This window comes from Martes martes (genome assembly GCF_963455335.1).
Source record: "Martes martes genome assembly, chromosome: 12".
NCBI lineage: Eukaryota > Metazoa > Chordata > Mammalia > Carnivora > Mustelidae > Martes > Martes martes.
This window is the reverse complement of record NC_137900.1, coordinates 50,719,737-50,746,347: the sequence shown is the minus strand read 5'-3', so window position 1 is coordinate 50,746,347 and position 26,611 is coordinate 50,719,737. Positions and strand designations below refer to the sequence as shown.

Below are 26,611 nucleotides of genomic sequence, written 5' to 3'. Positions count from 1 at the left end.
AAAATCTGTGTTTTCCAGGAAGAATGCTTAAAAGGTAAAGAAAAACCTATTACAGGGGGGAGAGGGGACAGGAGAGGGTGGTTGGGAAATGTACATTGGGGAGGGTATGGGCTATGATGAGTGTTGTGAAATGTGTAAACCTGACGATTCACAGACCTGTACCCCTGGGGATAAAAATACATTATATGTTTATTAAAATAAAAAATTAAAAAAAAAAAAAAAGAAAAACCTATTACAAATTTTTACTAGGATCGGACAAGTAGTCCTCCAAAAAACGTAGTCTTTTTAGCAGATGAAGGAAAATTGAGTGCTAATTTTTGCAGTATTGACTTTAAAGCTTGCTTTTATAACCCTTATAATAAATTCATTTACTTTTAACCAACTGATCCAAACAAGGTAAGATTCTCTTTCTCTCTTCCCAACTTTCTATTTAATTTGTTCTTCATTTTCCCCTTTTCCATTATGAAATAACCCAATTTTACTTTGGGAAATATATTTCATTTACCCTTAATAGAAACCCATCTTCAAACCTCATGTCTTTTCTGGCCAGAACAAACAAACAACCCATATTCTACTTTCCTTGAATATGTAGTTCTCTTATTATTTCTAGTCATTTTAATTAGATACGTTAGAATTCTTAATGCTTAAAAATCTTAATTTCTAGTAAAGAAGTACACAACTGTAAGTTGTCTTTTAGAATTAGCATTCTGTGGCTTGGCAAATTTATAAATAATTTCTATAATTTTTGGAAACATGTTTCTCAGAGTAAATTTCTCAGCATGGCACAAAACATGTTTACTAATAGACCCAAAATATCTATCTCTAGTTCCTCTGTAAAGGAAGCCAAAAGTGAATAAGCCTATTTTTAGTAATTAGCATTCTTGTGTTTTATCATATTTGGAAATGATTTTGATATTTAATGATTATTCACCTTTAATTTAGCTTAGCAGAACTGTAAGATTTCAGGTTACCAAGAAGGTCTGGGGAGACTATTAAAAAAATTTACCTAAAAACTTTTATCTTGCTTACATCGATTTAATTTACTTATTCTCAGTAATCATGTTTAGATTACTTATGAGAAATTTCATCATACCAAGTTATTTTTCTTGCTGACAACTTTTATAACAGAAAACATGAACTTATTTGACTAATCCAGATAGAATAAAAGTTGTATATGCATTATATTCAGTGTCGATAACTCTAAAGATATATTTATTTTAATTAAACCTACAAATTTAATTAGGCTTTAATACTGAGTATTTTCCCAGCTCCACCTGAACTGGAAGAACACTTGGGTTAGTTTCTGTTACTTTTCTGAGATTTCTAGGGACACTTGAATTCATATCAGCACTTTGTTTTCTTAAAGTCAGTTACATAGAGTTCTTTCACAAATTAATGTTTGGTAATACCATCTGGAGGTAGAAAATACACATGTATAACGTATGTGTAGGCACATATGAACATGTAGACATCCAAATACATAGATGCAGAGACCATGTATTTTCTATTTTAAAATTACTGCTGTGAGTCAGATATAATAATACAAAACTCACTAGTTATGGAAGAAGTTGGATCTAAGTTGTTTTTCTGGTAAGTGAGATAAATTGAAGTTACTTGCTCAGATGGCGAAAGCTTTTTACTAATAACTGTGGAGAAGACATTTAAAAGAAATTTTCATTTTGTCTAAGTTTTAATTACTTTTTCACTTTTTTTGTTGTTGTTTGATAAGAATAATCTTCCTGAAGTTGATCTGTTAACTTGGCAGAATTTTTTTTTTTTTTTTTTATGGTCTTGTAACCTTTTTAGAGTAGAAAGACAATTTAGACAGGATTACTAGAATGAGTACTTGAATAAAGAAGGATGGAAGAGAGCAGTAGGAGTTGGCATTCATCTTACAGTCTTTTGTTTTAGGCCTCTCTTATGTCTTTAATTTGTCGTTAGCCTTTTACATTGAATCTTTCAATGAAGCTATTTTGGAATCTTGAAACTTTTTTTTTAAAGATTTTGTTTATTTTTTTGACAGAGAGAGACACAGTGAGGGAGGGAACACAAGCAGGGGGAGTGGAAGAGGGAGAAGTAGGCTTCCCGCTGAGCAGGGAGCCCAGTGCAGGGCTCGATCCCAGGACCCTGGGACCTGAGCCAAAGGCAGATGTTTAACGACTGAGCCACCCAGGTGCCCGGAATCTTGAAACCTTTTGTAGCCTTCTGCATATCAGTTAAAATAGGTATCCCATTCTTTTTGCTTAATCTGGGAGCCCTTAGTTTTTTTGTGTGCCTCTTAAATGATCTAACTTATTGGAACATTTCTCATAATGGCCACCGTAATTTCCCTGATGGAATTGGCAGCGGTTTGGTAGGACTCTTAACTGTGAGTGGAGAGCAACTCACATTTCTGTCTAGCATATCTGCTTCAAATGGGGTGCAACCCATATTTCTGCCCTGTGGTATTTTGGGGCCCCTGACCCAACCAGCCAACCAGGTTGGTTACCAAGCTGAGCTCTCAGGACATAACACCGTGAGCTTCTCTAATTCTAGGTTATTTTTAGTAAGATTTTGTTATTTATGTAGATATTTGCAGCTTCTGGGATCATAGTTCTTAGACCTTAAAATAAGCAAGTGTCCTGAATTGTGGTTTGCTTAGTTTTTTAGAATTTTAAGATCTTCTTTATTATTTAGTTTTTAATTTTTTTAATTTAATTTTTTATTTTATGAAAAAAGATTTTTTTTAGGTAAGCCTTTGCATCCCTCGGAGCCAAATGGATGGCTGGAAGGCAGATGTGCATCTGGGTTGGGAATTTTGTGATGTTTTACAGTATACCTCATTGCATTGAAAGTTTCTTATGGTTGGCTGGTGACTCCAGTATTAATCCAACCTGTTACTTAACCTGTTAGCTTATCCTAACACTGGAGTCTTTGAGTTAGGTGGTGAGTGCTCTGACTGCTTTTAAGTGCTTTACCTGTACACACCCAATTTTTGTGCCTTTCCCCCCCTAAGATTCCCATTAACAATAGCCTTTATCTACGCAAACAAAACAAATATGCACCTTAATACACTGGCAGTAACCAAGAGGTTTTACAGCACACTGGCCAAGAGAAGGCCCTGTGTACACCACCAGCACTTCCCAGCCTGGCACTGGGAAAGGACTGAACCAGCAGATATTAAGAATGAAGAGTGTGGGGACACCTGGGTGGCTCAGTTGGTTAAGCGGCTGCCTTCGGCTCGGGTCATGATCCCGGCGTCCTGGGATCGAGTCCCACATCGGGCTCCTTGCTCTGCAGGGAGCCTGCTTCTCCCTCTGCCACTCTGTCTGCCTGTGCTCACTCACTCTCTCTCTCTGACAAATAAATAAATAAAATCTTAAAAAAAAAAAAAAAAAAAAAAAAAAAAGAATGAAGAGTGTGTACTGAACTGGGTTTCCAAAAAGGGAAATTGTGGACTGACTCAAGGGCAAGGGGTTTGGGTTCCTGGTGGAACCATCTGCTAGCACCAGCTGACCTGCCCTCAGCTAGACGCCCTGTTAGGTTGGGAGCCTGATGGAGGCAGGGTGTGGTGTTCAAAGTAAAAGGAACATAACCATGGCTGTTGGGACTGGTGAGAAAGACCTAGAACTTAAGGGTTCTGCAAGTACTACTCTTAGGTTTTTGTTGCCCTGGATGTCATCAGCAAGTTCACTTTGGATCTTGTCACAGCCACCAAATCAAAACAAAAACAAAATTCAACTGAATAAACTTCAAAGATCTCACTGACTTTATTCAGCAATTCCAGAATGGGGCAGCATCCTATCTAGCAAACAGAAAGGACCTCCAAAGAGTGAACAAAGTGGGAGTCTTTTATAAGTGGAAAGAAAATATGTGGATTACCTCATCTTTCTTTGGAGGGACAGAAGGGGTCTTTTGGATGAATTACCTCCATAGTACTCACTGGACAATTCCACATTTACTAGTTTTAAGGTTGTATTCCTGGGATAGGTTGACACTACCTTTAAGTTAGGAATTAAGTCTTGGTTTGCTGTTGTGGGACATAATAGCACAAGTGTCTCCTATTTTTAAACTTTTTTTTAATGTATTAAATGAATCACAAAATCATTCTATAATGAATCCGTATATAAAATGAATAACTTGATTTAATATTCATAAACTCAGTTTTCATGCGTTGGATTTCCTTGTGGAGACCACCCCCCCCCCCACCCCCGCTGCAAACCCTTCTATGGAAAACCATTCCTTTGCTTAATCATCTTGTATTCTTAGTGCCCAGGTCTTAATAAATGGCACTGGTGGTTGGTGAGCCTGTGAACAGTTAGAATCAAAACTGATTTCTTGATCATGGATTTAAACAGTTAACTGATGTAATTAAAGTAGCACATTAATAACGTGTTTTCTCCTGGGTATATCGTCTTCTCTGGTGTCACCAGAGAAGAGTGCTCTGACTGCTTCTAAGTGCTTTACCTGTACCCACCAATTTTTGTGGCCTTTACCCCCTTGAGATTCCCATTAATAATAGCCTTTATCTACACAAGGTTAGAGTCCCTGTCTTTCTGTATCAGGGTTACTGCAGTTGTTTCTGGATAGGTTGTCCTGTTGCCAAAGTTGCGGAGTCCTCCCATACAATCATATGTGCTTTTTTTTCCACAACTGCCGCATGCTATTGTTTTGCTGAATATCTTATGGTAGCCTCTGATGGGGCTCAGGACATACTACCTCAAAATATGGCACCTTAGCATATTGAGTATCTTAAGTTGAAGGAGTTTGAGAAAACAGAAGCAGAAAGGTCCCCCTGCCCACCACCCCCCCTTTCCCCTGAAACAGGTTCTAAAACTCTTTATGTGAAATGTACCCACACGGTACTGGGAGGAAGGAAGACACTCTTATCACCAGAGACAGAGAATTTTGGGCTTAGAAATTAGTGCAGACAAACCTTGTTAAACCAACCCTTCTCTTTCCAGTCACTTCTTCATCAACTAATACCTCTAGCCTCAACCCCTCTGGTTTGTCAGTTCTTCACAAATTTATTCTTTACCTAAAAGGTGTAAAAGTTTCCTGCTCTGGTCACTACTTTTGGTCTTCATTTTCTTGTGAAGGCTCCCAGGTACATATAAAAGTTTAATAAAATTTATGTGTTTTTCTCCTGTTAATCTGTCTTTGCTAGTCTAATTTTCAGACCCAGCCAGGGACCCTAGGAGGGTCCAAGAAACTTCTCTTTTCCCCTACACCTCCAAGGCCCTATAAGGTCTGGTCTTATTACTACTTCTAGCTTCACACTAGATGGTCTTTGCCTGGAATGTGCCTCTTCTGGATATCCCCATGGGGAGGTATTTGTTTACTATTACATCTCTAACAAATAACCATAATCTTGGTGCTTAAAACATTGTGAATTTATGTCTTTCAGTTTTGAAGGTCAGCCCCCTGAAGTGGGTCTGTCTGGACTTTGATCAAGCTGTTGGCAGGACTGCATTCCTTTCAGAGTCTGTAGGGGAGAATCTGTTTTCCTTGCCTTTTCCATCTTTTTGAAGCTGCACATACTCTTTGGTTGGTGGCTGTCCCCCATCTTCAAAGGCAGTTTAGTCTTTTTCTCATGCTGTGTTACTCTGACACTGACTGTTAAGCCTTCAATTAAAACAACTCTTCTGCTTACACCGGCCCTACCTGGGTAATATTGAATAATCTCCTTGTCTTGGAGTCATTTGATTAGCAGCCTTAATACTCTGCAGTTTAAATCCTCCTTGTCATGTAACAACATATCCATAGATTTCAGAGATTAGGATGTGGATGTCCAGGTGAGCTCTTGCCCCCCACAGTGGCTAGTTTATATCTCCTCCAAACCCTGCTCAGAGTTCACCTTCTTAAGGATGTCTGCTGTTTAATATTGGAAACTGCCTCCTCTGCATTCTCAACTCCTGCTCAGCTCCACATTTTCTTTTATTCCAAAACTCACTTCTTAATACTGTTAGACTATTTTCTTATATGTGTTCATTTGTGGTCTTCTGCGTATACCTCCTGTTGCATATGTACACTCCAGGATTCATCTTCATTACTGTATCTCACGTACCTGGGACAGTCCTTAGGTCATGGGAGTTGCATACAAGTGTGTTTGATGGATGATGATGGAGTGAATGAATGAAAAATGTGTGAAGCTTAAGCAAATATTTCTCACCGGAGGTTTGCTTTTCTCTTGCCCAGCATGGATGCCTGAAGTGGACATAGAATGAAGGGGAGGACTTGGGACTCCTAAATTCATTTGCTTTATTTTCTAACCTCAAATGTTTTCATCCTGCCAGCTCTTAGAACTACAGGATCTCAGAAAGAGTGGCATTGGAACGACTCTAGTTTGTCTGTAGGAGCCATAAAGGGCCCAGGGACAGAGAAATGTTGGTGTTCACTGCCAAAGAACATTCTCCCTGTGACTCCTGCAGCTGTTCGTTGTATTGTCTCTGGCAGCTCTTGGGCCCTTTTTAATCCCAAGGCCAAAAATCTGAGCTTGACAAGGCTAAGGAATCTATAGAGCTGTCAGGCAGCTAAAATGGTTATGGGGATAGGGTGAGGAATTGACAGGGACTCTAGGATTGAGGAAATCACATGAAGTTTAAAGCTACAAACCTTTATTATTTTAGGAAGGACAAAGGAAAGTGAAGAGGTTTAAAGAAAACAAACTGATGGGGGTGCCTGGGTGGCTCAGTGGGTTAAAGCCTCTGCCTTCAGCTCAGGTCATGATCCCAGGGTCCTGGAATTGAGCCCTGCATTGGGTTCCCTGCTTGGCGGGGAGCCTGCTTCCCCCGCCACCTCTCTGCCTGCCTCTCTGCCTACTTGTGATCTCTGTCTGTCAAATAAATGAAAGTTTAAAAAAAAAAAAAAAAAAGAGAAAACAAACTGATGGCTCATTCCTGTAGTTGACACATTAGCCCCGTGATTTTAGTGCTTGATTAAGTTCTTCTGTTGCTTAATTCAGTAGAGCTGAAATATATCCTGAAAATGCCATTTTAGTGGGAAAGATTAAAAATTGTGATGTGGGAATGGTGTGTCTGCTAGGTGAATAGCCCCATCAGCTGCTTACCCAGCTCTCATCTGTAAGTTCTCATTACTCTGCTGATTATTTCCAGTGCTTTAGCTCCCTGCCTTGTATTCTCCAAAGGAAAATGCTTTTGGGCCAAAGTTTCTGGCTTTATTTTGGTAGCTTCTCCTCTTAAACTTTAGAGACAAATGCCTTCTGTTTACCTTGTTAACTTGGCTTTTAGAGAGATCTGTAGTCAAACGGAAGACTTTGCACTTCCCTGATTCTGTCCTAGTGCTCTGCTACTCGTGGTATTGAGAACCTGCTAGTTTGGAAGGAAGTGTCCAGTCCAAAGTCACTTTATCCAAGCTGGACCTTTTAAAGTGAGAGAGAAATGCTAGCTTTTAACCCTGGCCAAGGTTCTTTTTAGAGATGTTGCCTTTTATATTTGCTTAAACATTTTAGTCTGTATCAAATTAAAACTGTTTGAGATCCATAACTTAGTTATGATGCATTTTTAAACACCTTTGTTATAAAGACCCTTTTTTTTTTTTCCTCCTTTTCTTTCATCTACCTCTGCTTCTGCCATTTTCCTCAAGTTAGACCCAGATTCCATATGTGACATCTCTGTAACCTTGCTGGCCAGAGGTTGGAGCACATTTATACCAAGTTTTTGTCTTGGCATCCAGCTTTTATGTAGTTGGCAATATGACATGATAGGCTCTTGAAATACTTGAAAGTACACAAGTGATCACTTAAGATAGTTTCTCTTTGTTATGCTGCTTAACAAGAATTTGGATTTTAGTGGATAAGCGTGGCTTATGGAGTATGCCAGAAATTGAAAATACGCTTTCACAATTATCTCTGGTTTGAAATACTTGAAGTGGGATAGAAGAAAGCTACTAAGTTTGCATGCGTTTAGGGAGGTCACTGCCCTTTCATGCTCAGCTTTTTAAAAAAGAATAACTGTTCTCGTCCTTAGGTATGTTTTCACATGCTTAGTCCATACAACCAGGGATGTAGATGTGTGATGGGTATGGCTGGGGGCTTCCAGGCAGATGGAATTGCGTGAGCAAAGCCAGAGAATGTATAGCTTTGCATTTATTGCAACTGTTTGAGGGATAAGGAATGGTTCACATTTTTAGTTGCCTGAGTATGTGGGCTGGTAGAAGAAGTTGTAGAGGGTCTCAGATGTTTATACTGTTTATACCAAGTAGTTTGTACTTAATTTGATAGACAACAGGGAACTATCGCAGGTTTAGGAAAATCTATTCTGGAGTAGTAGTGTTAATGTGGATTAGGATGATGAAGGGCCTTTGGGAAGGCTATAGTTCAGTGGTTCAGATGTTGAAACATGAGGGCCCAAATTGGGTTTGTAACTGTGACAATGGAGAAATCCAGGAAGATGGACAGGCCTCACCAGGGGATGTGCAGTGGTGTCTCAGTGGTCCTACTATGACTTTAACCTGCAAAGGCTGTTCCCCAAATCAGATGGGCTCTAGGTCTTAGACAACTTTTTTCCCCTTGCAGACATTGTACTTAATGAGAATTCTCAGAATATATTTAGGTTGTTTTTGATTAGCAGTTTGTCTTATTTGGTGGTTGTCTGTAAGAGGTTGAACTAGGAAGGAGACTGATGAACCTTAGGTTTCAGAACTCTGTATTAGGTGGTTTGGAAAATAGGGACTTTTGTTTTCTCTCATGTGACCAGAAAATTGTTGGTCCCAGGTAGACGAAATCAAGCAGTAGCATTGGTTACCTAAAATCCACTGCTGTAAGAAAATTTAGACGTTATAGTACACAGAAGGCCATTTATATAAAAAAGGAAAAAAGGAACTTAAAAAGTTTTTATGGAGTTTTGGAAGTAAACTGTGTGAATGTGAAGACATTGAGGCTTGCCAGGGCTCCCCCTACCCACCCCCCTGGAAAATCATGATTCCACCAAACTAACACCTCATCATTATCTCTTGGAGCCCGGGGAAAGTTTAGAATATTCTAGATTGATCTATGCTGAAGTGCCTTTCATAAATTACTGTGTGGAGAGTAACAGGAAAAAAGGCGTCTTAATTGGCACAATTGATGTCTAAATTAAGATGTGAACATATATTGAAACATTATTTTTTAAGCTTTAAAATGAATGGTTCTGTATTGCTGGAATGTGCCCCCCCCCCCCAAGAGTTTCAGAGCCAGTAGAATCTATAAATAGTGCAGGCCTGTTGTCTCTGGTAGATTGAGTAGAGCAGAATCGCCTGTCCTTAAGTGAAGGGGAAGTAGCTTTACATTTTTAGTAACTGAATTGTTGGCCAGCATAAAGGTAAGGGCCATGTGAGCAACTTATTTATAACTTTCCATAAAGGTATGTGTCTGCCCTCAAGCAGAGAAACTGTCTGGGGTGCTTGAAATGTAAAAGTGCAGTAGAATCATTTTCCATACACAGCCTTCTTAGCTAGTTGGTGCAATAAAGTGATTGTTCACATCCCTGGGGCTGTCAGAAGGAGGGGTGTCAGTAGATTAGCTTATTAGCGTCGCCTCCTCTGGAATAGAAGGGACCGAGGCCATTAAATGTGAATCTGTGGTTTTATATAGTGAAAAATGTTAGATACCAATTCCCGAGGGTATTCAGGACATACATTTAAGCTTGGTTTAAACTCTTGGGTGTGGTCCTACCTAGTCTACCCATGTGGTCTAACCACAATTAGGTTCTTGTCAAAATATTTCACGGATATAAAAACACTTTATTTCTTCACAGGTTTAGTTCAACCATAAGTAGGTTTTTTGCTTTTTAAATAAAAAACATGGAATCAGACTGAATTATCTGATAACAGTGGGAGAAGGGAGGAGGTGTAAAATATTTTCATGGCATCCTGTAATGAGTATGTTGAACCCTTTTGGTAGATGCCAGAAAATGGAATCCATTGTTACCTGTTAATGTCATCACTTGCAACAAGAGTATTTCACTTATCAGCCAGGTTTAACTCCAAGGATAAAATTTTTATAATCCTAAGTACCCAAGTAAAAGATGTTTTTGGCCCTCCTTTGTTACTCATTGTCTGTTTTCAGAGACCGAGTTTTTCTGAATATTCTGTTGACCATTTAAAGGATCTGCATATATGGCTAAAATGTAAACTTTGGCTTTTGTGCCAATATTGTGTCTCTGTTTAGTATTTGGGCAAGTTGTAATAAGTGGTAAATGGCTCATTAACTATATTGGAAGCCTCATAGCAGCACTAATTTCAAATCGTGCTGCGTTTACAATTTACATATTAAAAAACGTTCACTTGATTTCGTTCAGGGACAAAGCTGACATCCTATATAAGCATTACTCCAAACAATCCTATTTATTGGTCCAATTATTTCAATTGAAAGATGCTGGTTTACTGCCTCTTAGTATATGTGAACAATTCTCAGTGAAACTGTTAGAGATCAGTTGGATGGTGGTGGCAAAATAACCTCACAGGGTTTCGATTCACTTTTAATTTTAAGTCCCAGGATTAAGGATCATTTATACTATAATGTAACAGTGTGGGCAAATATAGTTTCCCTTTAATGCCTTTCTGATATTTTGGGGAAAGGATGCTTTTATGCAAAGCATTCACTTATGAATTGCATGACTGCCTTTTCTCCCTATAAATTTCATTCACATTTCCTTCCTTCTCCCACATCCTTAAGAGGCAGGACAGCATGCAGTGTTTTTGGTTCATTTTATTATTTAAAAATTTTTTTGAGATGTGGTTTAAGGTAGTTCTTCAGGATAGATGTCAAGGTAACTAGTTAATACTGTTTGAAAATCAGGCTCTTAATTAAAAATGCTTAATTTGTGCAAGAAAACTACATGTTAAAATGAATTTGGAAAGATTAGATTGGAATTGCCTCAAATTCAATTAAGCCACACTGCATGGACGTGCTGGGAATATCAATACAATCACTGTAAATTTTGTACAAACTGATTTGTTGCATTATCTTGCTCATCTAACATACGGTACTTTTTGTGTCCATATTGCAGACGGCAACTCCAAACTAACATGGCAGTCAGACTGTGTGATGTGGCTTCTCTGCTTAGAAGTGGTTCGTGGGCAGCAGAGCCTTGGACTGGGGTCTGTGGGATTTTTCTTAAATTCTGTAGGCTACTTTTTTTTAGCATGTTGCAGGAGTGCTGAGGCCATACCAAACACTTGAACTTTTCATTTGGCATACTAATTATTCTTATATTTAACCTATTGCGGTATGGCCATCATTAGGACTTAAAGCACATTGCAATTTTAACCATAGTGGTATATGTAGCATCAGAACCATGCTTTTGTATGTAACTTTTTATAATCTAAATTAGGATTTAGTGCAGACTCAAAGAAAAGAGTGACAAGCTTTTTTTTAAAGAAACAAAAAAGTTTTGGTATGGTCTGAATACTAAGTTACCGTAATTCTTTACATTCTGTTTACTATGTATTTTTTTGGTTACTAAATTTTGAAGTTATTTACAATTCCTGATGCTCAAAAAAAAAATTTGTTGAAATTGTAAATCTGGCTGAAAATTATTTGCCCAGTAACTGTTGAAAGAGTTTGCATTCTGTGAACAGTTGTGTTGAGCCTATCAATGGAATATGCATTATTTGTAAAATATAGCACATTAGTATCATTTTATTCTGAGCAGATGGTCCTATAGCTGAGAGATGCTGTAATTTTCAGCGCACACAGCCTACTGCAGCTGTTCACTTGAATGTTGGCTTAGGAGCTCATTCTTGCCACCTGAACATGGAAATAAATGTGCAATTAAGTGAGGAGTGTTTGTTGTCCTTGCTAAATCCTGCTAATTTCAGTCAATGAACAGTTTATATTTCGCATGCCATCCCAGTGAGTTAAATCCAGATCTCATATTTGGGGTTCATATAGTTTCTACACATACCCTAATTTTTGAACAGCGATTTGTTTTAATTGGCCTTGGCCGCTCTCGCAACTCATTGTTTTCATAAATGCTGGGCAAAGGTTAATTCCATAAGAGTTTTGCTGTGGAAAGTGACCCACAGCTAAATATTCTACAGAATGGAAGTTATGCTTTATTAGGAAATTTGAAAACTCCTTCCTCAGGTTCAGATAAAGTTGTTAATTACAATAAAATGCATGTCTTGAATTGTTTCACTTTTTTTTCTTGCAGATTTCTAAAAATTTCTTTATTTTCCCTTGCTCCTTTAAGTACTGTAAGAACACTTACCCAAGAGAGGTAGCTTGCAGCTTGTGTCAAAGAAATACCCATTTCTTTGGAAAGGAAATGCAGTCATGGAAGGTTTAGGTTGTTTGATATTTGATAGGTAGTCTGGATTTTGTCTATTTTTTTTTTTTTTTATCATGATAGCACGGATTCTTGCCAGTCTGACCAGTCTTAATCTGGTGAGTTGACCAGTCTCAATCTATCCTATGCTGCCTTCTTTTATAAACATCTCTTGGCAGTCGAGATTTCTTCCTGTAGGCTTATCCACTGTTGTGCCCTTTTATTTTTCTTAGGTAATATGCTTTTTAAAAGACTTTTTTTTTCTCTTGTAACACTCTTTTCCCTCTACTTTGCTTTTTAAAAAATTTGCCTCAAATTCTTTGCCTTTTATATGTTAGAGAACTTCCCCCAAACTAGCATTTCATCAATTCAGAATTGTCAGTTTTGAGAAGTAGTTCTTTGTGGAGATGAGAGCTGTATTGAATGAAATAGGAAGGATAATTCTTTCACTGATGCTTTGATTTTTGGATTCCCCCACAATCTTGGCTGACCAAAGTAGATACCTGTTGGAAGATGGTACTAGAAAATTTGGGGCTGTGGTTTGTAACTCTTTTGCTCAAAGGTCGTAGCACTGATTTTTAGAAACTAGATCCAAATTTGCTTAATAAGTAGATTTTTAGAATAGCCTGAACAGTTTGAGGCCATTTTCCCCAAATCTGCTATTTATCCTGTATTTGGAGTTTATAGGTACCTTATTACTTGCATTTCAACAGGCTTATGTGCTCAAATGAAAATTCCTTGGGCTGGTCTGTTTGCAAAAGTTGAAATATCTATGTTATTGTTTTGGTGACCTGGATAGGTTTTTATTTTTGTTTTCATTTTTTTTTTTTCCCATTTAAAGTTAGAATCAAGGTGAAATGCCATATTGAATTGTTTGGGGATTCTGTTTTGATGCTGTAGATCAGTTGCCTTGTTGGTGATCTTTAGCTGGCAAGGTTGACAAGAATAGCTTGTTAGATTCTACAAGGTACACTAAGTACTCATAGCTTCTTTTCCAAGTTATCCTACAAATCCTTTTCATGCCCTAACATTTGACATCTAATATTTTTTCTTATTTCTTACCAACAGAAGAGGTATAAGATACTGTCAATCAAAAACATTTTCAATATGTAACCAAAACAGTACATGTTGACAAATTTATATTTTTAAAGTACGCTTGCCTCCTTGATTTTAAGTTAATGGATGTATGTCAGTTTTAGAATATTGAAACTCTTAGGCTAACTGAAAAATCTCTTCAGAGTTTGGAAGACCATTTTTTGGTTTGTCTTTTGGTAGCATGTTAAGCACTTCTGTTTCGTAGAATGATTTTAGTCAGGGTTTAATTCCATGCCCTTTGGTACTAAATTTCCTTGAGTGTTTGGACACTGCAGGTGAGTAAGGGTATGTGAATAGACCCAAAATGCGGTTCTAGAGAATGTTTAACATTTAGAGTGTGCTTTTTTATGTGCATGTATGGAATATGTATGTGAAAGTATAATTGTGAACTTAACTTGACTAGCTTAATATAAAGTATAAATTAGCGTAGGTGTTGTACTTTTTGTTGAAGCTTTATTGTAATTTCAGCAGAATGACTTGTATTTAGTGACAAGTATTTACATTCTTGGTTGGAATCTCTAATAGTTTGTGAAATATGAATTCTGACATTTCTTGTTTTCTCTGTTTTTAGCAGGTAATTGCTGCCATGGAAACACAACTGTCTAATGGGCCAACTTGCAATAACACAGCCAATGGTCCAACCACCATAAACAACAACTGCTCGTCACCAGTTGACTCTGGGAACACAGAGGACAGCAAGACCAACTTAATAGTCAACTACCTTCCTCAGAACATGACACAGGAGGAACTAAAGAGTCTTTTTGGGAGCATTGGTGAGATAGAGTCCTGTAAGCTCGTAAGAGACAAAATAACAGGTATGCAGTTTTATATGGGTTACTCACCTTTAAAGGATTATGTTTCTTGTGTGAGAAAATAATAAGTTTACTGCTTGTAGATCATTCAGTGCTGCAGTTTTACCCATCTAGGTACTCTCTGTTACTGACTACATTAGCAGCATGAAACTTAGTTTTAAAAGTTTTGTTTTCCTTTTAAAGCATAAAATATTTTTATGGGCAGTGTATATTATAACTAGACTTTTATATACCATATGCTGTACAATAACAACTTTGAAAAATGTTTTAGAAGTGGGTATATGTCTGGGACAGAAAGTATCACGTTAGCCTTCAGTTTTTAGTTTCCTGAGCTTAAATGATTTAGCATTTTAACAATGAGATATAGGAAGCTTATTCTGTTTGGGAGAAGGAAGAAACTTCTTAAAATGTCTTTTCCTTTAAGTCTGTATAGTTCTGCTTTTAATATATATTACAAAGTAAATAGTAATATTCACATTGTCAATGTATAAATACTTGCACTGATACAATTTGAGTGTAGAAAGATCTTATGTTCTGTTCTTTGACAAGGAAAGGAAAAAATGGTATATGAATGTTCTTCTTATCGTAAAGATAAAAATGAAAGTCTGGGTAATTTGACCTTTGATACATTTTGAATGTTGGGTAGTGGAGAATAACCTTAGTATTTTGTAAGATTCAACTAAATATTTAGAATAAGCCGAAATCTAATTGAGCATGTTCTTGGGATAATGTTTCCTGTAGGAGTTGATCTGAAACAATGAAAATGTACAAAGTTAAGTGTAGAAAGACTAACTTTCTCATGTCATTATTAAGTTTGAGGGGTGATGTATATTAAATTGCTTTACGTGGCTTATAACTCAAACTATAAAAACTAAATATTTGAAATGGGCAGAGAATACCTAAAGGCAGTGAGAAGAGTTGGACCAAGAATCGAGTCTTCAGGTCTCCCTAGGTAAATGAGGTAGAGGCTAAAGAAAGGGGTCACACTAGTTGATTTCTGCAGTCATTTTGTCTGAGATAGTACCTTTCTTTTATCAAGACAGCAGGACTTAACTGCCTCCAAGGTGGGAGAATGTGTTCTTAGAGCAGTCACCTCAGCTTGGCCTCACAATCCTATTTCCTGGAGCTACAAATTGAAACTCACAGAGGGAACATACTTAAATCAAGGAAAAACTAAGTAAAACCTGGTTGTCATCAATCCATGCTTAATAATTACACTTTAACTAGTTATGTTACTTAGATGTTCACCACAGTATCATCAGGGAGATTTTTTTTTTTTTTGGAATACTGATAATCCAATGGAGAATATTTTTCCATTTCTTTTTCTAAAATCAGTGTCAGCATATGTGAAGTTTATAAACCGTTTTTGAAAAGTTGAAAAAGTTAGAAAACAAATGGCTCCTTTTTTTTTTTTTTTTTTAAATAGGTTTTATTTTATTTATTTGACAGAGAGACAGTGAGAGAGGGAACACAAGCAGGGGGAGTGGGAGAGGGAGAAGCAGACTTCCTGCTGAGTGGGGAGCCGACTCTGGGCTCGATCCCAGGACTCTGGGATCATGACCTGAGCCGGAGGCAGATGCTTAACAACTGAGCCACCCAGGTGCCCCAAGAACAAATGGTTCTTAATACATTTGTCCTGACATTAAATTTTATTCTTTTTAGCAAAACAGCTTCTTCATATGTGACTTTTGCAACCTCTTTTACATAAATGACTGTCTGATAAATGGTATAAAGGCCATGGTATCAGTGATGTGATTTCTGGGTTAATTGCTTAGTAACTATCCCTACCATGAAAAAAAAAAAAGATGCTTGAACTAGGTATATAAATGTTGAATTTTTTGTTATGATACTGTGAGTAGATAAAAATACAGAACAAATCTTATATCCTTTTTATTAGGCACCTTCTGCAGAAAACATTTCCAAGATTTTAATCTTTCATCTCTGGTCGATCTTGAATTATCTTACTCTTCCATAAGTCTTACTAGAGCTGTTTTATGGTGCAACAAATTTGAATTCTGTGTGTTCATACCCTTTGCCTCCCTATCTTCAGTGTGATAAACAACGGTAATGGAACCACAGTGCATGGTAATATGAAGGACATGGTTGGATACTGGCAAAGTGCATTAATATTTCCTGTCTACTTCCTTTATTCCCCATCAACACCCCATTGTCTGTTCAGTGAGAGGGAGCCAAGGAAGTTTCCCACCATGGTAAAATATCTGTTTAAAACTTACTGTAAGCGAATGGAGTACCCAAGAACATCCACAGTGGGCAGGAGGGTCCTAACACATTTTCTAAGCTTCATTCCAAGAGACACAATCATACTTGTTCTTCAGAGGAAATGTTCCATTGACAGACAAATTTGAGAAATGCTGCCCTTAATAGTTTCCTATGTAAGAGCCAAATTGCAAATCTTTAGCATGTTAGAACCATACATTAAAATCCTGCAGTAAAGAAGCCGGTTTTCCGCCTTATTTGACCACAGAACTCATTTTAAGGGATATCTCCCCAACACTAGATTTCCATCGAGCATATAAAGGCTTTTGCTATGAAAGCTTTTGAAATCATTTTACAGATTATCATACATTCTGAAACTCTTCTGTAACCTGTTCATATCAAAGTTAATGAGCATGTTTCATAAATGAACATCCATGATAATGAACTGTGTATTATAAAAAGGTGAGCAGGTAAATAAGAATACAGAGCACCTCTTCTAGTAACCCTGTTTTGACTTAGTCCAGTGACATCTCATTCTTAGTATGGGTTAAAGTGGTGTTCAGAAGGGTCTGACTCATTTAGTCTCAAAGCCCAAATTTAAATGGTGTATATATATTTTTAAATCCTGAGTTTCTTAGTAAATATTTGTATTGAACAAAATAGTATGGTAAATGGTAGATTTTTAAAACTGGATTTTGAATGGTTGTACTTTGCCAAGTGAGCATATCTTCCTAAGAAACTACTATTAATGTACCTAGAAAGATTGGAAGAATTTGTGAGGATTTGGACAGGGCCCTTTGGTGTATTTAGCATTAGCCAGTTTATGCGGTTTCTCAGTACACATTTGTAGGGTCAAGTCTGAGTTCCTTGGTGTAACTATTCAACTTATCCTGCCTCCTGGGGAGCTCCTGGGCCAGCTCTTTGTATTCTGATTTTTTGGGGGTTAGCATTAATTGTCTGGGTTGTAAGAAAACTATGAGGTCACTCTTTGGGAAGAATATTTAAATTGCTCTTTTTCATTTTTCTTTAATCTTTGCCTGCTTAAATAATGATGAATTAGGAAATTGTATCTCAGGTTTAAAAAAAAAATCGGTTAGGAAAATATGTGCCTCTTGCCTAAGTCCTAAAAGTGAGTATATAATTTTAGATTGTGTTGTTGTTGGCAAATTAATGTCACTTATTTTGATAGAATGACGATTAGAGAAATACATTAAGGCACCTCTTCAGTAGTAAATATAGTAATCTTCTCTTTGGCCTAAATTCTGTTTATTATTATGTTGTTTTTCAGGCCCTTTCTTTGGTCTCATGCCCAGCTTTATGCTTCATCCCATTTCCTGTCTATAGGCATTCATCATGAGAAACCATTGCTGCTCGTACAGTTTAGCTGATGTCGGTCCATCTCTTTGGGTTTATATGTACTTTAGAGTCCTTGACACCTGCTGATGCTGCATTCTAGAGGAGTGAACTGGATTTTATGAGGCAAGGAATGAGTAATAGAGTGTTAGAATCAGAAATGTCCTTGCGATGACCTTAGATAGCTCCTTCACTTAACAGGTGATCTGAAGCCCAGGTTTGTTTAAATGACTGAATAGTCCAAGACCTCATAGCTGTTAAGTGGTAGAGCAGGGACCAGGATTCCAGTTTTTTGCTTCTTTCCTGGGATATTTCCTCCTTGCCTCTTATTAGAGGCCAGAACTCTTTAAAAATTAACCACAGGACCAACTGATGAATTTATAGTGAGACACCTAACTTGTATAGATCCACTGAGGGGCATCTTTTGGTGGGTGTGTCTTCTTCAGAAGGGGAGAATAAGAGAGTTTTGAGAGTCAAGGACTGATGGATACATAAAATGAAGAACATCATGCTGCTCTATAAAACTTGATTCTACAGTTGTGAATTTCGGTATTTTAGCTCAGTGATTGCTAAATCTGGCTGCCCATGAGGGAGTTTTAAAAAATACAGAGTCTGGAGGCTTTGGGAATCTGTTGTCAGAAAGTTCCCCAAGTGATTTTGATGGGCAAACAAGCAGTTTTGGGAATCAGTCGTTTCAAGTACAGTCAGTAGAGTTATCTGCTTTGGAATCACTTGGGATGACCACCAGAAATGCAGCTTCCTGGGCCCTGCCCAACCTACTGAATCAGAATCTTTGAAGTAGGGCCCAGAATGTTCCATTTACCTGGGAGTTATCCACTACTTTTCCTGAATATTTTGCACAAAGGTAGGACCAAAATATTTAGGTTTACCCGAACTCTAGCTGGAGATGGGTGGGAGAGTTGTAATAATTGCAGTGCCTTATCTACAGCTAGCTATGGTGGTGTCCCTTCCCCAGTGGTGGTTTCTGATGAGTTATCTCCTGGAGTGCAGGACTAGAGGTATCAAATTTACAAGTCACTAGGCTATGTCTTTACCGAATATCTAACGTGTCCCTGAAAGGGTGTGTATGTGTGTACACATGTATAATTGGTTTTCAAACCTCCAACATAGCTTGTTCTGTCATTGTTACTTTTCCTTTCTTCTAATGGAAGAGCAGAGAAGTAAATTAGGTGAAGACTTCAGGTAATGAGTGATGCTCCTTTTTATCTTGATGTAAATGTCTGCACTGTTATTTCAGGACTTGTCGGAGGTGGGTCCTTTGTTGACCTCATCTGCCAACAAGAATCTTTCAGACAAAAAGGAAAAACAAAGACGCAAACAAACATATACAAATTGTAGGGGACCCAAGGAGGGACTTTGCCAGTGTCCCTCCTTGGATGATTACCTTTGAACAGACAGCACCACCTATACTAACACAGATCGGCCACTCCTCTTTTTTTTTTTTTTTTTCTTTAAATAGGGTTTAAGCTAGATTTAAGTTATAGCTTTGTTGCTTCCTGAGAATATTCTCCCCTCATCTTTAAGATTTTATCTATTCATTTGAAAGAGAGAAGGCACAAGAGAGGGGAGGGGCAGAGAGAGAGGGACAACCAGGGAGCCAGATGTAGGGCTCGATCCCAGGACCCTGAGATCATGACCTGAGCTGAAGGCAGACACTTAACTGACTGAGCCACCCAGGCGCTCTCCTCTTCTCCTCCTTTTAAAAACAAGCATAATCTTCGCTTTTCAGGATTGAAGCAGTAAGTGGTATTTTATTTTTCTAATTCATACCTTCAAATTTAATAACATTTATTTACTGTGATGAAGTCAGTCACAGTGAGCCTCAGGCTGTTTTGATGAACATTAATTTGAAAAGGTGGTTGTATGTGTCTGTTGCAATCCTTAAGTCAGTTTTTGGATGTCCATAGTATGAAGAGATTAAGAATTGATTCTTCCAGACAAGTAGTTGAAGAGGGCAGGGTGGGTGGGTGGTTGGTGGTAGTTTAATAAACACCTTACATTGCATACCTTGGGAGCTGTTTATTTAGAGATTTAGTGGAAAGGCTGGTGTATCCTCAGGTCCTCACAAAACAAGGGCATATTTGCTCTACTAGTAAATGCCTTGGTGGTCCCTAATACATTAACTGTGGAATACAATACATTTCAATATGGCTATTTTTAGATTTTAGTGACTAAATTTGTATAAAGTAATATTTGTATAAAATGAATTTTTTTTTTGGGTGGTCATACTGAAAAAACTTTTTTTTTAAATTGCCCCTTTTTCTGTTTTCAAAGATTTTTAAACCTGTTTTAAATGACTAGTCAGTCATTTAAAAAAATTGTTACCATTGTAGAAGCTTTTTATGAAGTTTTGGGGGAAAAACTTCAAAATTCTGTGTTCAGTTTTCCACTTAAACTTTGAACTTGGGGTGTTTTATGGAATAAATTTCAATGTTAGCATTGAGTAATTTAGATGACAACTTAAGGATGATGAAATTAAAATTTATCAAATTTGAGAAACTAAATGCAGTTCTTTATCATTATCATGTAGGAAAATCTTTTCCTTAATTCTCTTAGTTTAATTCATAGGCCCCTAGGGAGTGAACCTAACAAAAGATAAATTAGATAGGTTTTTTTTTTCCTTAAAGATTTTATTTATTTATTTGACAGAGGACACAAGTAGACAGAGAGGCAGGTAGAGGGAGAGGGGGAAGCAGGCTCCCCGCTGAGCAGGGAGCCCGATGCGGGGCTCAATCCCAGCACCCTGGGATCATGACCTGAGCTGAAGACAGAGGCCTTAACCCACTGAGCCACCCAGGCACTACTAGACAAGTTTTATGTCACCTCGATCTCAATAAAAAGGGGGGGGGGTGGATTAACAGAAGAAGCATAGTATTTTTAAAAAAAATTTTTTAAAGATTCTGTTTATTTATTTGACAGAGAGAGAGAGATCACAAGTAGGCAGAGAGACAGGCAAAGAGAGAGGCAGAAGCAAGCTCCCCACTGAGCAGAGAGCCTGATGTGGGGCTCGATCCCAGGACCCTGAAATCATGACCTGAGCCGAAGTCAGAGGCTCAACCCACGGAGCCGCCCAGGCGCCCCGTGTGCACTGAAGTTCACAAAAGAAAATTGAAACTCAAAGAAGTGGTTAGACTTGGGGGCTTGTACCATTTTACCAAAGGAAAGGGGGTTGGGTTCTGAGGCTTGGTAAATTGTGGGAAAGTGACCGGGAATTACATGGGGGAAACTAATGGAAGGTATTGAGCTATTTTAGCAAGGTTTGTTTATACATTTTGATGCCTGCTCTCCATCTCTGGTGGTGAAAGTGGCTCTCTCCTCTTTCTGGCACAGTGGCAAGGGACCTCTTACCAAGGGAAATTTGTGACTTCCTTGGTAGGCAGAAAAGGATAGGGAAGAGAACTCTCTGTGTCTGTTGATTCTTAACTGCCTTCAGCTCAAAATTATCCTAAGCCAAAATGACGTATTTGCGGTGATACCTTCTTTAGGGCCCCTTTAGCATGAAATAAATTAACTTTCAGTTAGGAAACCTAAACAGAAAAGGTTTTTCTTTGAATATCTTAATGGTAATGCAACCTGAAATGGTTAGTTGCTGGGAAGAAAAGATAGCTATCGTGAGGCTATAGAATAGTTTGAAACAAAACCATTGCTGGTTATGTGTCACTGATCTGGATTTTAGTTCTTCTGATTTCTTGATGTTGATATTTGTGCTACTTAATGAAGAAAAGTATTGCAGCTCCCTAGAGGTAGTTACACATTTTTCGAACTGCTTTTTAAGAATAGCTACTGGGGGGCCACCTGGGTGGCTCAGTGGGTTAAGGCCTGAGCCTTTGGCTCAGGTCATGGTCTCAGGGTCCTGGGATAGAGCCCCACATTGGGCTCTCTGCTCAGCAGGGAGCCTGCTTACTCCTCTCTCTCTGCCTGCCTCTCCACCTACTTGTAATCTCTGTCTGTCAAATAAAAATTAAAAAAAAAAAAAAAAAGAATAGCTACTGGGGAAGTGAGTTTGGACGTATTTTATAAATGAGGTTTATGAGTTTTGATTCTGTGGTTTATTGACTCAATATTGTCACTAGGGCTTCTAGAATGATCATGGTTGTCTTGTCAGCAGATTAAGAAAATTCATTGAGTGCCTTTGACTTGATTGCTTTATTAATTTGGTACAAAATTTTAACTTTGTTAATGTATTCAAGTTCATAGAAAACACAGTTGAAGTTCTTCTGTAAGGAATCCTCCTCTTAAAATTTAGCCAAGTGTGAGGGGCTGTGTGCTGTTTGCTATTGCAGGTCTTTTCACACTGTTTTTTTCTAGTTTTTGTTTACTTCTGCATCAGGAGATTGATAGCATAGAGTAGAAACTGCCTTCAGTTTATTTAGTGGCTGTCCTAGTAATAATGGAAAAATGTACTTGAGAGAAGATGGTGAACTAAATGGGAGAAGATAGAAAGCAATTAAATTCTGATGCAGGATTTCTTCCTCCTCCTGTAATCCATAGAATGTTAAAATCCTCTTTCTCCTCACCTATGATACTGACTTTCTCCCCTCCCTTTTTCATGATGCAATATAAAATCAACCTGCTTTTCTTTTGATGGTTTTTATTTCACTCTTATCTGTTATGCTACCTTAACATCAGCCTTTGTTTTTTAACTTTTGAAATTATCAGTAGAGCAAAGCATTTTGATTTTGCACCTGTTGGAACATTTCCTTTTAAGAACTTCCTGAACAGAATAGTTGATCATTGAAGCTAAAACTGTGCTTCACAATTCACCAGCTTCTTCCGAGCTTGTTCTGAGTTAATTGACTTTCAGTGGAGTGCATTGCTACTACCGAATTTTGAGAGCTGTGGAAACCCTCGAAGCTTGCCTTTTCAACTAAAAAGGTCAGCTTTTGAAGATATTTCCTGGCATTTTACTTGTCAGTGTTGTTTGATTTGTGAGGCCTATGCAGTGACTTTAGTTAGCATGTTTTACTCCTTAAAACGTGGTTTCACTTTTTAAAGTTTTAAAGTGTCAATATTTTGACACCATTGGGTGTCCTTTTATTGGTGATGGTACTGTCATCAGCTATATTCTGAGGAGCTTTAAAGCTGTAAAGCAGCATTGACCACTCTTACAAGTATTGTGAAGAAACAGATCCTCAGTTAAACTGTTGTTTTGTGATCTAACTATTCAACCTTTATATCATCTATCATATTGAACTAATTGGGGAAGGATCATTCCTTCTATATTGTTCTAAATTAGAACAGAGATTCTTACTCTGTGTGCCTCCTTCATGGAAATAAATGCAAGATGGAAGTATTCAGTTTAAACTGTGTTCATAGCATTCCTTTGTATTTATGGACTCGATATGGACTCAAATGCGGTGGTAATAGGATTTACCAAACCGCTATTACGCTAGGGTTGTTATTTGGTTAGCTTGGGATCAAGTTCTCAGGATTAACATAGAAACAAAAAATGCCTGCTACCTGCTACTCCCCAGCTAGGGAGGTGGCCTAATGAGGCAATTTTAGAGGTATTAGCCTAGAAAGAATGTAACACTTGGGTTCATATCCCAGTCTAACCACTTATTTGTAATGTAGCCTTATAGGAGCTCTTTGACTCCAAAGTTGAGTCTCTTTCATAAAGTGGGTAGCACACAGGCATCTCTCTCTCTCCAGACCCCTCCTTACCAGTTAAAACACATTCAGTTATGACAGTTGCAGACATTTTTCCTTAGGTGAACCAATTTTGAAAAAATCTTCAAATAGATCTGTTGCCTCAAAATTCTTATAATTTCTCAGGCATGATGTGGGAAGAACCCAAAGCTAATATTCTGTTCTTTGCTTTCTAGGTGATTTGACCAAGATAATTGATTTTCTAGTGGTGGGGCAAGGTGGGAATAGGAAGTTCAAGGCAGGACTTGGGAGCCTACAAAGATTATTACTGATAATAAACCAGTCTCTATGAATCAGAGTGCTAAAGTGTGGGGTATTGTGTGCATGTTATTCAGAATGAATGAACTTGACTTAAAATATGAAGGTACTCTCCCCTGAGCTTCCCCAGTGGACTATTACTGGCCTGGAAGATCAGCAAGTTGTTAAATTGAGTCATGAGGTATTGGTTAGATTAAAAACTGAGGATTGTTTTCACTTTTATGGACATCTTCTTCCTTAAAATTAGTATCCCATTTATATAAATTGTAAATACTATTACCAAATATTCTGATTTCATAAAATAAGACATTTAGGTAGGGAAGTACAGAGACCTGTGTGCTTGGATATTAAAAAGCCCAGTATTCCTGTAGTGTTAGCAGATCAGAAGACTTAAAAAAAAAATTGCTATCCCTTTGTTTTCTTTTTTTTTAAAGATTTTATTTATTTATTTGACAGAGAGAGAGAGAGAGATCACAAGTAGGCAGAGAGGCAGGCAGAGAGAGAGAGGGAGAAGCAGGCTCTCTGCTGAGCAGGGAGCCCAATGCGGGGCTCGATCCCAGGACCCCAAGATCATGACCTGAGCCGAAGGCAGAGGCTTAACCCACTGAGCCACCCAGGCGCCCCCCCTTTGTTTTCTTTAGTTGGAATATTCATTGAAAACATTTAAAGCCTTGCTTTTATTCAGTCATCACAGACTTTACAGATTTCAGTTTGTGTAAAGGGGGGTGGCGATTTCCACTAGGGCATGGTTAACTTAGCAGATGCAATTTTACATCTTGTTTTCCTTTTTTTGTTAAATCCGTATGCATATTGTGAATTAGAGTTTATTTTTAGCTTTTAATGAGTTCTTTTCTCATCATTGTACTTTTTGTTGGAACTCTGTTTTCTACATAATGCTTTGGTTTTGAAGGGGAGTGTATATGGCTCACAAGTCCTGTAATCCACCCCCAACCTCCTGTCCAGCTCCATAGAAATTTGCATTTTTGCATTTGAGGTGATAGATCTGTTTTTTTTTTTTTTTTTAATTTATTTATTTATTTATTTTTTTTACTTAGTAGTGTAGATGTGGTCTTGTCCTTGACTCCTCACAACCTGTTTGACCTTCTGGCTTGTTCCTGAGAAAGCCAAATTCTCCTTTTAAAGTAAGGTTTAAAGGAGGCAGAGCAGCATGTAAACAGGCAAACCAGAGTCCTTTCATTGTGTTCAAGGTCACTGAAGCCTGAGGGAACAATTTTATTTCCTCACATTTTGATGCTTTAAATCCAGTCTTAAGGTGCCACTGGGTCAATAACACAGTGACCTCCAAGGCACTGTTCTCTGAGTTTTCTTTCTTAACCCTGGTACTAGTCTGTGAGAGCTTTTTTCATACCGCTGAAATGAATTATATAGTTTGCTCTTAGTCCACCTTAAAATGGATCTGAGCAGGTTGGTTATGGTGGGTCAGATCAGTTGTGCCACTGAGTCAGTGGTTTACATTGTCAGTATCAGTGATTTTTTGGACGGTCATCAGTTTTGTGTGTATGTGTGTGTTTTATATCAAATTCTAGCTTTAGCTTTCTTTTCTGCAGTACTTTTATTTTTAACTAGTCCCTGATACAGAATTGTAACTGCAGTTGTTTGAAAGACTATCCAGTTCGTTTTATGTTCTCACCTTGCAACCTGTTAAGATATTTATGTATGCTTAAAGGATTAGAATGGGATATCTGTTCAAGGAGCTTTAGTGGAAACATGGCATGAGGGTCTGGAGGGGCATGGCCCAGCCAGGCTATCACCAGGTTTTAGGAAATGATACAGAAAGCTTTTGAATAACATCTTCATTAGCCTGTAGATTCCGCATTCAGAAAAAAACAAAATTCCTTTGAGGATTGTAATAGTCTAATATAGCTCCTGGTCATTTTGTGTTTCTGTAGAAATTTTCCTTCCCTCCTTTTAACTTAGATGAGAATTACAGAGAATGAAAGTAAAGGGATAAGGTAGCTCTGTGAGCAGTAATGGAATCCAGGGTCTTGGGGTGACAGGCAAGATTGGGCAGTCATTACGTCTGATGGTAAGATTTTAAATTTGACTGAGGACTATCATTTGGTAAGTTATGATACCTCATACAGTTATCACAATGATTAACCTTCAGTTTTTTTGTTTCTGGATATTCAGTCAAGAGTCTTGAGAATTGCTGGGAATAAGAAGAAATACTGGGTGAATTTCCATCTTTTAAGAGTGCGAGGACTAAAAGATGGTCCAGTAGCACAGAAGAGCATAATTAAATTGTTTAATTGATGTTTAGTGTAATCTTTCATAGTCTGGAGTCTTAAGGAAAATAATTTGTCCCTCTCTCTTTCTTCAGAAGAATGCTACTTAGAGTGGGTCAATCTTTATCTCAATCTCAACTGATATTAGAGGTATCTGAAGTTTTTACACCTTTACAATTTACAACTGTCTGTAGGAGATAAAACTTTGGAAACACAGTGTAAGTTCTACTTCTGTAGTCTCAGATGTAATTTTTTGAGAGAGGAGTGGAAATCAAGAACCCAGGCACAGTATGGAAGGCTTTGGGTTCCAGAGATGTATTTCAGTGGCTCTATGTCCCTTCTTGCTAAAAAAATTTTCTTGCTTGGTGAGAATGAGATTGATCATCTAGGTGTAAATGGACTACCTTAATAGTGTTGGTGTTTTATGAGGACAGCTAGAATAAGCCCTTATTTTATACATTGCATTAGGTTCAGGGATAGGGCTTGACTGGTAAGTGGATCTGGCAACATACATAAGGTTTTTCAAGTTTTCCCAAAATAAAGGAGATTAGTTTGTAATACATAACTGTTTAGGCCCTTGCTTCTTTATAAATAGCAAGGAAGAAATTGTCAGCAACAACATAGAAAACTTGACACTAAGGATTATTCAATATTAGAATGATCTGAAAGACCAGTGTTTAGTGAAATCGTCATTTGTATATTTGAATACCTA

General features: G+C 37.8%; 1 protein-coding gene across 7 annotated transcripts in view; it reads left to right on the top strand.

Moving 5' to 3' along the window:
- Window positions 1-26,611, top strand: part of ELAVL2 (ELAV like RNA binding protein 2) — a gene marked incomplete at both ends in the record, with an annotated part of 139,407 nt that overhangs the window by 57,836 nt on the left and 54,960 nt on the right. For 3 of the 7 annotated variants that reach the window (XM_080819366.1, XM_080819365.1, XM_080819362.1), the window contains 2 exons: window positions 11,008-11,079; window positions 13,915-14,158. In XM_080819366.1, coding sequence (XP_080675492.1) covers window positions 11,008-11,079; window positions 13,915-14,158 — 316 coding nt within the window. Of the gene's footprint in view, window positions 1-10,988; window positions 11,105-13,914; window positions 14,159-26,611 lie in introns of those variants that run through there. The other 4 variants (XM_080819364.1, XM_080819363.1, XM_080819360.1 and 1 more) reach the window with 3 other exon arrangements.